General features: G+C 33.7%; 1 protein-coding gene across 1 annotated transcript in view; it reads right to left on the reverse strand.

The window, feature by feature from the left end:
- Positions 1 to 12,947, reverse strand: part of MALRD1 (MAM and LDL receptor class A domain containing 1) — a 229,147-nt gene that overhangs the window by 39,481 nt on the left and 176,719 nt on the right. The window contains 2 exon segments of the mRNA XM_066316924.1: positions 8,339 to 8,405; positions 10,446 to 10,571. Coding sequence (XP_066173021.1) covers positions 8,339 to 8,405; positions 10,446 to 10,571 — 193 coding nt within the window.

The following is a 12,947-nucleotide window of genomic DNA, read 5'->3' on the forward strand; positions in this document are numbered from 1 at the left end:
CAAAAATTAAGAGTGATTTATGTGCCTATGAATAGATATACCCAGATGTTTTTAAATTTTTGTGGACAAAAGACAGCCACATGAATGTGAAGGAGGAATGGTGGTGCCACAAGAATCTTTGCAATCCTTGTTTATACTTCCTCAATTGTTCCCTTTTTTCTCTCTTTTGAAAATTTATTATTTTATTGCTATTCTTTCCTGTCTTGAACAAAATAGAAAAAAATGTTTTGATTTAAAGCTTTCTATCCATGTTTCCTACTCTTGAGCATCTAGTATTAGGAGGAGTAACCCTTCAGGGGACCCTCCGTAATTTGGCAAACATCCAATATCTGATATTAATTAACATTCTCCCATATAAAAATTTCTCATTAGTTGAAATACATCCTCTCCTACACATACACTTCCCACAGCCTATGCTCTTCGTTACTGAAGACAAACCTATGTCCTGAATTTTAAATGTAATAAAGTCTAGAGTTTTGTGTACAGGTCATTTTGAGGTAAAGATTCATTGTACTTAGCAATAATAAAAATCCAGCTGTGGTTTCCCGCACCTTCTAGTGCCCTCATTTTGCTTTGAATCTCTTAAAAGAATGAACTAAAAATCAAAAGAGAAATGGAGGATATTTTTCAGAGAGGCTGAATGCTTTCAGCAGCTTAAGCATTGCTGATCCAGCTGAGGAGAAAATTTTGGCCTAATCATTATTCTATGGCCAAGTAGTTTTCACTGTAGCTACTAAATTATGCCCTTCTTACTAAGATTATAGTATCTCCAAATTAAAACATCAATTATTGTGTTCAGACATAAAATATAATTCTTTCTCTGATCTCGACAGTTGAAATGACGTTGATAATTTAGGAAAATCAGGAAAACCTTTTTTGAGAAAACATGCAGTTACTTTTATTCCCAAAGCTATGTTAGCACCTCTCAACACCAAAATTTTCCAAGAACAGGTTGTACAAAGTCTTCATCAAGTTCTTCAATGTAAAATTGTCCCAGAAATTCCTTGCTGATTTTCTTTACAGGTAAAAATCTCTCCACTCAGCAAGCATATAATGAAGAGGCAATTTGAAAATATATAGTTCACAATTTGTTTTCCAGAATGACCAGTGGCTATATTAAAAATAAGCATTTTCAGTATGAGTGCTCTTCTGATTCTATCAATGGGTCATTCAAGTGAAACTTTTTCCATTTATCACAGTAATATTTCTCCTCAGGAAAACAGAGACAGACTATATGCTACTTCGTTTGTTTCCAGCTTTAAAGATACCTTGAAATTTGTTTTTATGTTAAAAAAGGACCAAAATCTAAGAGTTAAATGAAAAAGTTAAAGTCTGATTTACATTTGAATCAAGTGCTAGAAATTTCTAAAAAACATGATCAGAAACGTGCTGTGAGAGTGTGCTTTGTGTCTATAAGTTGTGTTTATTTAATTGACTCTAACATCTGACGTTCAATTATGTGCAGTCAAACTTTAGCAGTTACATAGAGACAACCTTAGTTTAGTTTTATAATAAAAAACCAGAAAAAAGATACATTCCTTCTGAAATCATTGGATTCAGCAATCAACTGATTCAGACCACTCACAACAGAACTTTGTAGCATGTCCCTGCCTCCCTGCAGAAGGCGGCAACTGCCCCGTGTATCCAATTTGGTTTGACTAAGATAAATGTCAGGATTTTTTCATCATTTCTAGAAGTTACAAACTGCTTGAAGCAGCTGGCTTCAGTGTGATAAAGTGCTGACCTCGGGATCATACTATTATCTGCAGAGGAAGAAGAAGAGCAAAACTTGAAGTAAACTGCTTCTAAATACAAAAGACAGCCAGTGTATGCCATTGATAATTGCTCCATGGCAAGTTTCTCACTAGGTAAAACCAATTTGGCGAAATGTATTTACTTTGAAGTCACCCAGTACAAGTGGGGGAAAATCTAAATTTAAAAAAACCCAACCTATTTAACAAATTTGACATGCATATTTCTATATTAAGGAATGTTATTTCCTGAATTCTGATGTACGAAGGATTCAAAAAATTTTCCTTTTTTTGTGTGTGTGTGTGTTCTGAACTGATCACTGAACATCCTGTGAGCAGGCAATCAGCATGAGAAGGAAAAGCTGTTTCATCCCAGCTATTGCAAAATAGACCAAATGCTAAGCTTTTGGAATCTGAGTTTCTCTCACATTGCACCATAATCCCTGTGAGATTTTCCTTTGGAAAAGGCTGTGAAGTTAGAAACATGACAAACCAAACAGCAAGAGTATTGTTGTATCAGGCATCTTGATTTCATGAAACATTTCCAAATAGGGTCAAGATTACATTAAAAAAAAAAAAAAGAATAGAAAGTTTAGGGAAGAATTTTCCATAAGCAAATCTTTAAAATGCATCAATATATTGTAGATTATCTTTAAGGACAAATTACATCTAATTTTTCTGAGAATAAATGTATTAACTTGTTTTCCTATTCTTAATTTAACCCAACTCAGGTAACCTGAATTTGTTATTTAATTTGCATCAGCATCACTTTTCAAATGAGACTTAGGTAAAGGAAAGTTATAAAAAAACCCATCTCTATACTACCTATGTATGTTTGTAGATAGATCTTTGTTTCCCAAAATCCAAATCTTAGCATGACATTTGTTTTCAATGTTTTATCTTTTTGACTACTCATCACGGCTGTTGTTTTGATTCAAGGCTACATCCTTATTTCATTGCTCCTCTATATACAATTGATTTTCATGACTACAGCTCTCCTGAGTAGGTGTATATGTTCAGTATAGCATTATTAATTTACCCATGTCCCACTTGTTCAGTAAACTTAAAAGAAAATTCTTAGGGAAGAAGTGAAATCAGTACCAATTTGCTTTGTTTGAACAGTTAATAATCTGTAGAGAATCAGCAGCTGCTATGTCAGCAATCCTCCCTCTGAGAGGAGCAGGAGAAAATGTAGCTGAAATGGAAACTGCTTTCTTCTCTTTTTATAAACTCTCTTTACTCATGGATTTGTCTGTCTATATTGTCAATGTTTAGACTTTTTATTTCCATTAAATCACATTCCATATTATTCGAAATATTTTATTTTTGTAGGCTGGAATACTATTATCATTCTGGCTTCCTGACATTCTGTGTGATATTAAAAAATCCTTGCACCTTTTTTTTTTTTAAAGATAACTACCACCATCAGTCCTCAAAAATCCAGTAACACAGAACAAGTAAGAGTAGATCTAAAATCAAACATGTTTAAAAAAACACGAAGAACCCCATGTTCCTCATTGAAAGATTTTGTCCAGTCAGGATGTAGGATTTCCCTCCTTTGTCATATATGTTTTAACTGTAAAAGGTATCAAACAGTCTACCAAGACATTATATGATGCTGCATGCCACTTGAAGGGCTCCTCAAAAATTCATCATTCTTATTAAATGTTAGTATTTTGAATACAAAACCAGATTCTGAAAAAAATGCCTCAACTGCTAAACTCCACCATTTTTCTTTAGATTTTGTACTATTGTACTACTCATGATAAAATGCTTTGTTTGAAATTTAAAACACGTCATTTGTATTACAATAATAAGTTCATTGCAAAAATGAGAAGGAAAAAAGTCAAAAAAAGAGGACAAATTAACCTGTAGCTTTTCTAAAAAGTACAGGCAAGAATTCCACTTCTCAGAATAAATGATTATGCTGTAAAATCAATTATTTTTCTAAAAAACAAATGAGAAAGTAATCTTCTTTACTTTTATCACATATAAGAAACAAATAAAATAATTCAGTTTTTGTATTTTGGGCCAAATCATCATATAGATACACAACTACGAAGACAACAATATTTAATTATCTATTTATAATGACTCCTTGCAATTTTAATCTCTACAGATCAGTTGGCTATTTGTTACATATTGAGTGAAATTAAAACTCTTTAATGAAGATTTATGTCTAATCTGTAATATGATTGTTCAATTAAATAAATGAAATTACTTTTTTTTTTTTTTTGCTAAAGGATAGAACCTTTATAAAGTTCAGAAAATAATAAAGGTGCTCTCATTATGCTCTTTAGTACTAGTCAGTGTAACTAATATGAAATTTGGTATATTATGTTGTAAATAATTGTATAAAATAAAGCAAAAAAGCAAAACTTTATATAAAATAAAGTAAAGCATTGTATTATGTCCTTTCCTACCTAAACAAGCATATTTTTATGCAGAAACAGGGCCAGGAATACCCATTTTAATGTGAAGATGGGGAGATTTAAACTAGATATTAGAAAGAAAATTTTACAATGATGTGAAATGCTGATATATCCCAGAGATAGATTCACGGTCAGGTTGGATGGGGTTCTGAGCAACCTGATCTAATTGAAGATGAAACTACTCATTGCAGAGGGGCGTGGACTAGATAAACTTTACAGGTTCCTTCCAACCCAAACCATTTGATGATTCGATGATGATTATTATATGTGAAGTTCAGTGCACTTTGAATGTCCATGTTTAGTATTACTCTTGTCCAGTTGGATGAGAATGAAAAGTATGTATGAAGAGTCTGGTTTAATGTTTTGATTTTTTTTCTCTTCACAGCGGGTTTTTTTTTCTTTTAACACTAATACAATCTTTGAAGCCCCACCCTTCCATTTTTGTGTGTTAGAAACACACTTTTTCCAGCTTGCTTGTTCTTCTCTATATTCCTCTCCTATGTTTCCAGGAGTCTGTGGTCTCACTTTAAAACAAAAATAAAACAAGCAAAAAGAAACACTGGAAAAAAGTTGGGGAAAGCATACATATAATCAAAGGAATGATTTTGAAATCAGAGGATCGAAATTGCAAAAATCCTAGTCATTATTGCTCAAATTATCATGATTTGCTGGTGCAATCACAGTAGCTGATTGCCAGCACCAGGCACTTGGCTGCACATTGACTGCAGAAGAGACCTCAGTCAGGACAAATAAGAGTCACATTTTGTCAAATGAGGCTAACCATAGAATTTCAGAGCTCCATCTAGTTTGGAAGGCAAAGAAAAAACCCATGAAATAGAAAGTACAAGATGAATATGTTTGATATGTACCCCAATTGCTCTCCTGACCAAACAGCAGAAACAAATGTAAGTGACTCTCAGAGCTAACTCAAATACCAAGCAGGATCAGGACAGCCATCAAGCTGTGTTTCATTCAAGCAGGATGATAACAATCACCCACCAAGCAGCATTGCCCTGCAGCTGGTTAAATACTCTCACTGAGAACATCCACCAGAACACCAGCCTGTAGTCACATTCTCAAATACTGGGCATCTCACTGATGTTACTGCTATCATTATGCACCAGCCTAGAGAAAGCTGTTTTCAGTAGCACAAACAAAAATTACAGCAACCTGATACATCAACTTTCTTACCCACTCCAATATATACGGAAATTTTATCTAGACTTGTATCCATTGCTTTCGTTTTCACCAGATCTGCAGATATGCCTTCAGAGAGGGATTTCAGAGCTCACCTTCTGCTGCTACTGATCCCTCTTACACACTACTGAAAGACAGGGTGATGCCCTAAGTATTAACTTCATATATATATCTAAGCTACACTTAGTTCACACATGTAAAAACAAACAGCATCAAAGGAACTTGAGAAGTACCAAATATATAAAATCTATTGTCCACTTTCAGTCTCTTTAAATAGTACAAATGCTAATGCTTTCCTCTGCCTAAGCAGCTACTGCAAATTCACTGTTCCCATGCTTGCATGTTAAACCACTGGAAGTTGACTATACAGTCACCTACTTCAACCCCACTGCGTTAAAACCTCAGAAAAACTCAGCTGTTATAACCAGCAAAAATATTTTTCAGAAACTCTATTATTTTCTATCAGTGTACCTCAAACTAACCTAAAATGAGCAGCAATTTCAGTTGTTATAGGAGCATGATGGAACAAATGAAGCTTTGAGACCTGTCCAGTCTGATTTTTGTTAGACTAACATTCTCAGGGAGGTCAAAACTACTTTTAAACTCCAAACTCAGGTTTTGTTTCATGGAGACTAGAGCACAATCATCTCACATGGGGGAAGAATCTATTTTGCCAGATAAAATAGCAAGAAAAGGATATGTTAACAATTTTTCTCCTTTGCACTGTGTCACTGAATAGTATTAGCCAAACCCTGTGACTTTTCAGAGCACTTTGATCCCCACACAATTACCTCTGGGTATCTAGGAAGACTGTAACTTCTGTGGCAGGGCAGTGTCTGTACTCTGCTCTTTTCAGGAGTCTCCTTGCTGTGCAACAGGCTTCCTGCACTTTTACACACTTTGCTTTTTCTCCTGACCTATCCTGCAGTCTAGAAGAATAGTTGCTTCTCAAGGGAGGAAGATATTTCTAGCTAAATTTATCTTTTATTTTTCAGAAAATTTAGAGGAAGGACTGAGAACTAAAAGGTAAAAAAATTACTTATTTTTCAAGAAAATGTCTATTTTTTTCTGTTGATTTGGGCTTTTTTTCTGGTTGATTGTCTGTTTTTGATTTTTCACTATTGTTTGAGGGTTGGTTGTTTGTTTTGAGGTTGGTTTTTTTTCCTCCCCTGGATATTGAAAATGTATATACTTCTACATTTTTAATTATTTTAGGTATGTTTTTAGGGGTTTTTTTTTTGGTCTAATTATGGTCTTGACATGGAATTTCAAAAAGTCATGGCAGAAGTTTATCTTAGTAATGGTTTACTCTCCTGTTATTATATGTATAAGTAATTCCTTAAAAATATTAGAAAGCCTTGAATGGTATTGATGTGAGAATGTTCATCTGGCTCTTTTCCTCTCCATTTGTTGTTCTCTGGTCACTTCCCCTACAGGCAGTGTTCAGAAAGCCAACTGCAACCTGCACTCATGTTCTGGCACTCTTGAGTAGAGATGACCAATTTCCCCAACACAAGCATGTACAGCTCTTGAAGTGATGTTAATCCCCCAGTTAAAGAAATTTTTGTTTCTGTGCCTTTGCTCCAATTGCCTTTGCATTACATCAGAATTAAATATGTTTCTTACTGAATGCTGTGGAAAAGTATCCTATTTACTAGTTTAATTTACTATTTTTATTCCAACTGTCTTTTATTTCTGTGGATAAAAATATTTGCTAATTTGTGTTAGACTTTCTCTTGCAGGTCTGAGCAGAGGTTCAATTCTCATAATTCTCTTGTACACTTAAAATCTCAATTGCTGCCCTGGAGCTTTGTCCTTACAAGCAAATATTTTTTTGATCATAAACCTCCTATTGTGAATCGCTTTATTTTCTGCTGACCTTTCATTCCACAAGCTTTCCCTATGTTTTTTTGTCCCTTTTCTCTCTTTATGTGTTCAAATAAAATTTTGAAGAAGCCCCCTTGATGAAATTCCAAGATTCTTGCCATTCTTAACAAGAGACTATTCCCTATTCTGCTATAGTGGACATTTTTTGGGAACTCTGCAGGTAATTAACAGTGTTTTCTGAGACCCAAATTGAAATACCCTATATGAATGTCCCTATATTTTCTGAGTATGTTATATATTATATTTCTTTATCCAATAAAGGATAAACCTGTCTTGAAAGAAAAAGTAGGCTTATTAATGTGCATTCTCTAGTGACTAGGAGACAAACCTTAGCATCTACTCTTGGCTAAGATATCTACTGTGATAAAGCAGTTACCTCTTCAGTAATTTGGCAAACTCTGGCAGGCTCCACTGAAGCTTGTGAAGGACAAAAGCATGATAACACATACCATCACATTGTTTGCACTTAGAGAATCTCCTCTACTTTCCCAATGGGAAACAAAATGATACCTTGTGTAAATGAGTCATTTCATTGGCCTGAGACTCTTTCTAATGGCTTGTACATTCTATATCAGAATTTCATACATTATTTTTTCATCAGACAGTATTTCCAGAAAAAAACACACACATATTTTTAACCCCTTTTTTGGGGGGGAATAAATGGAAAAAGCCCTTTCTTTTTCCAACTACCTGACAGTAAGACAAAGATGAGTATGTGGCCTGTTATAAAAGCTCACCTGTTGTATACAACACCCTGCTGCAAACAAGGCACAGAAACGTGTTTTTAAATGTTGATGAGAAACATGAGACAGAAAACTTAGGGTGTCAGGCCAGCAGGCTGTCTCATGTAATGACATATGAAAGTTACAGAAAATTCTATCTGGCAAATCACATTCTTCTCAAAATGTGTCTTAACTCACTAAGTGTGAATAAAAATAGTAAAAAAAGATACAGTGAGTTTTTAAAATACACTTCTACTGAATGTCATTTCAATCCCTGGGGGACAAACCACCTGTTTCAACAGTAGCTTTTTCCAGCCTCAAGCACAAGTCAATTGCCAATGAAACTTACTGGCATAATGGGATGTCATTTTTGATGATGCATTTTCCTCCATTTTTGCAGTATTCTTCAGGACAAGCTGTAAACATAAAGGTAAAAATTGTGATTTCCTCCTCTTTTTTATTACATTTGTCATTACCTGATTTTCAAAGGGAAAAATATTCACACCTGTCCTTTTGAGTGCTTAGCACTTCCAAAACTTCTTTGGTTTAGACCTGGACTTGGTGACTCAAGTATGAAGTCATAAGAATATTACAAGTAATGGAGTTCTCTTGAGCTTATTGAAATCCTGGTGCTCCACATGAGCAGGCTTCAAATTTTTCTCAAAGGAGATTTTCATCTGACTCCAGAAATGGAATTTTTGCCACTTACTTGATTTTCAAACAATGGGAACATATAAAATAAGATCCAAAAGAATTGAACTAATATTTAACTACTACCTAAGTCTATGGTATTATTAATAGCTCTTATATAGAGCTGGTGAATAGAAACTCTTTTGTTACAAACCCTTTTATTAAAGATATTCTGAATTTTAACACTTCGAATCATATTCTCATAAGAACAAGGGAAATCAGGTTTTAAAAGACAAAAAGGTGTTTAAGTAGTGATATTCTTAGTAATATTCTCTTAAAAACTTTTGATGTCCCTTAACTTGGATTTCCACATCATCGCATTTAGTTTTACAGAGGCTTAGTTTTACATTGCTTTAGCAAGAAAAAACTCAAAATCAAAAAAGAATCCCCTCAATTTTCTTTACTATGAAAATAACTGGTAATATACAAATTAGACCTAAAGAGTTTTGAATATATGCAAAATGAAATTGGTTATTGCAGCATATAACAGTGATATTCAGTGTGGACATCTCCAGTTTCAATATTAAATTTTGAAAAGTAAATTATTTACTTAAAAGATCTGCTTTCTGAAAAAATAGTAGAGGATTTGTAAATTACTGTTTTGCATGTATACTAGTTTATGTTCTGTATTCTTCTGTATTGAACTAATTTCTGAACAAATTCCTTTTAATTTGAAATCATTTTTAACAATCAAATTTAACCAAGTATGATTTCCCTCATCATTATAGAAGTAGTGTTCTTTAATGTTGAAGTATGATTCCTTCCATTACATGAACAACCTGAGCTCATGAAGGTGCCCAAGTCAGGGGCATTGCAACTTTGTGGTCTTTAAGGTCCCTTCCAACCCAAAACATTTTATGGTGCTGTGAGAGATAGTGAACACAATACTTGTGGTCAAGTTTCACTCCCAAAGAAACTTGTGGATGCCTCATACCAATAAGTGTTTGTAAAACTTTCAGTTTGTGACTAGACATTTAATAAATTCTGATGAATTCTATAATTGCAATGCCTATATGTTGCGAATTTTATCACATAACTCATGAAAATTATAAAAAGAGAGAGTTAAATTCTCAGCTAATGCAACTTCAGCAAAGCTGGAAGAATACTGCCCAGCACAGAACTGGTCAAGAGTTTACTTCTGTCTTGGAGAAGAGCTGCAGTACCTTTCTGTCACTAAATGAGACATTTTGGATCTAGAATTAATTATTTATATCACTATCATCTATGTATTTGTTAGATTTTGTTAATAAAAATCTAATTCATATTGAATGTGTATTATTGTCCTGTACTTATTTTTCTCCATTATTTAACTACTGCAAATCAAAGCTGAGTATTGTGTCAAATGCATTGTGCTAAAACAAATGTTATTTAGTTTATTTTCCAACCAGGATTTGTAATACACTTGGGAAAGAAAAGCCAAAAATAGGCAATTCTTTTACTCAACAATGTGAATAAACTCAACTGGCTAAAATCAAGGAAAGCCTTAAAAGTATATTACAAAGGGTTGGTTTTTTTTTTGAACAATGTGTTTATACAGTAAGAAACACTCCTTATGAAGATGTTAAGACGTTAATCATGTTATTCTTCTTCATCTTTTTCTCATTTTCATCTCTGTCATACTTCCATCAGGAAAATATATGCCAAATATAATTTGATAAAGTTTTTGCAGAGGAACCTCAGTCAAGTTTGAGGACTGCTAAAAGATTCAGCAGGAAATAACTATACTTTCTTTGTTTCAAATGTTATTTTTATGCAAAAGTGAGTACCTGAACAACCAGACTCATCAAGGCTGGAATCAATGCAGTCTGCAATTCCATCACAACGCTGGGAGAGTGGTATACATTGATTAGTTGAAGCACATAACAAGGAACCATTGGAACAATCTTTAATGGCTGAAATAAAAAAGTAACGTGGTCATTATCAGCTGTATTTGTTTTCTCACTGTTAAAAAACTAGCAGAAAACTTGATTCGTACTGCAGGATATAAATTTGCATCTGTGTGACCTCTACAAGCTTTCATCTTCAAAGACACACAACTTTACTACTGAGATGCTAAATAAGTAAACAAATACAGAGCACAGATGGTACAGAAACCAAATTTTCCCATGTAGTGCATATTAACTTAAAATGTTGGGAGTGTATACTTCAAAGTCCCAAAGAAAACTGATAAAAAAGATATCACAAAACATAATCAACTCTCATTCAACTACTAATTTCAAAATGATGAAATTAATTTTTTTACACATTATTTTAATACACAACAGAGAGAACAGTCATAGCAATGGACTAATGGCTGAAAATTTTGCAGTTAAGGACAATTACACCAAGTTATTGGTGCTGCGGTAAAGAATATGAAAACCACATGGCATTAAAAACCAGTGAAGATCTCAAAATGAAAGTATCCAATTTTCATCTATATTTAATTTTCTAGGTGCAATTTAAACCAGTAGAAGGGATAATGACATCACAGCCTGTTTGAAAGTAAAATTTTAAATAATTCATAGGCATTTAAAACTTTCCAGGAGTACAAGAGATACATATCGGTGCACTACAGAGAACCAAGAAATTACTTTTAATTCATTGCTGTTAGCACTTCAATCAGATGATACAGATAGAAAAATATGTTGGTCTGTGGAAAACTAATGTATACATCCCACTGGTATTAATATGTTTCTTTTACACCCTTACTGTTGTAATCAGGCAAATAAAAGACTTAATAGGTGAGGTAATATACCCTTCACTAAAACTGACAGCAAGAAGAGAGCCATAACTGGAAAACAGTTCCAGATTTTTTTTTTTTTTTTGTTAAATGCAACAAGCACTAAAAACGATTACATTAGTAGGTATAAACCAGTACTATCACAATATTGTACAACCTAACTGCTATGTGAACTCTACAGGAAGTTCTGTCCACATAAATCTCTAAGTCGTGAATAAAAGCACTTCTGTGGTAGAAACTGTGTTTTTAGTAGGGACTTGACCTTTTTTTTTTTTGTTTAGTTGGGGATTTATTTTGTCTTGGTCTCCTTTTGGGTTTTATCCTTAATCTCTGCAAGATGCATTTTGACAGCCTGTCTTTATCCCAAAAGAAAACTTTCCTGATGAATCCCTGAATTCAGAACCCAGAACACTTTTGTGCTACACTTTAATAGTGTTAAGTGTTTTGCTTTACACTTAAATGAAAAAAATTGCTATGGGACGCAAAATGGAAAGTGTCAGTAATTCCTAAAATGAAGTTTTTTAAAATAAGCAGGTAAATTTGATCTGCACTAAGGAAGAAAGAATCAATCTAAAATCTAAAAAAGTAAACCCTCACTTTCAATCTATGCTATTATTAGAGTACACATAGGTTGGATTTACTAGCACAACAATCAATTTTATAGATCATGCATAAATTTCAATAAAAGAATAAAATTTCTGAGATATTTACTTTTTCCCTCTGACCTTCCCAGCTGACAAACTTCTCTGGCTTTTCACTTGTTAAAAGTAGGAAGCTAAAGATTAAACACTGTGCTCTCCTGGTGTACACAGTTGGATCTCAGCACCAGCTGTGACAGGAATCAACTTTCCACTGATTTCATTCCAAACTAGCACGAATCACTTTCTTTTTGCTTTGCCTTCTTCCCTGCTTTGCTTTGCTTCTCTGAAGTATCTTCTTCAGAGAAGAAACAAGAATTACTGTTTCTGTATTTCTATCTTATACTATCAATGCTTACATGTTTACATACTATAAACCAAATTTTGCAGTAACAATTAAGCACAGACTTGACTAAATTTACTTCAGACTGAGAACCTCAAAGTTGTGAAATACCTATGGAGAATATTTGTTCTTTGAATAGACCAAATAGGATTTAATTTCTTCTTAATCCCTGGGTTTTGTTTAGAAGTTAAAACAATACAATAAATCTCAGAAAATCATGGAAATCTTTTGGCTTTCAGATTTTGAGGTTCTACATCAGATTCTGTAGGGTGGAGCTGTGATGTGCATGTAGTAGAACACAGCATGGACGTTTCTACCAGAAGACAGATTGAGAAGAGAACAAGGTCAAATGAAGATTAACTATGAGAGGTTTATTTGAAGAAAGAAACATCCAAAATTTCTACGTGTTGCCAAGGTATGTAGAATTTAACATCAAAGTTATCTCCAAAATCATGTCTTCTGCCAGCAAAACCACAGAGCTCACTTCTAAACAAAAGACTTACACAGATAACCTGCCAAATCCATGCCCAGTTGGTAGACTAGTTTGCTAAAATAACTGGCAAGTGCA

The sequence above is a fragment of the Sylvia atricapilla genome, chromosome 1 (assembly GCF_009819655.1).
Source record: "Sylvia atricapilla isolate bSylAtr1 chromosome 1, bSylAtr1.pri, whole genome shotgun sequence".
In the NCBI taxonomy this organism is placed as follows: domain Eukaryota; kingdom Metazoa; phylum Chordata; class Aves; order Passeriformes; family Sylviidae; genus Sylvia; species Sylvia atricapilla.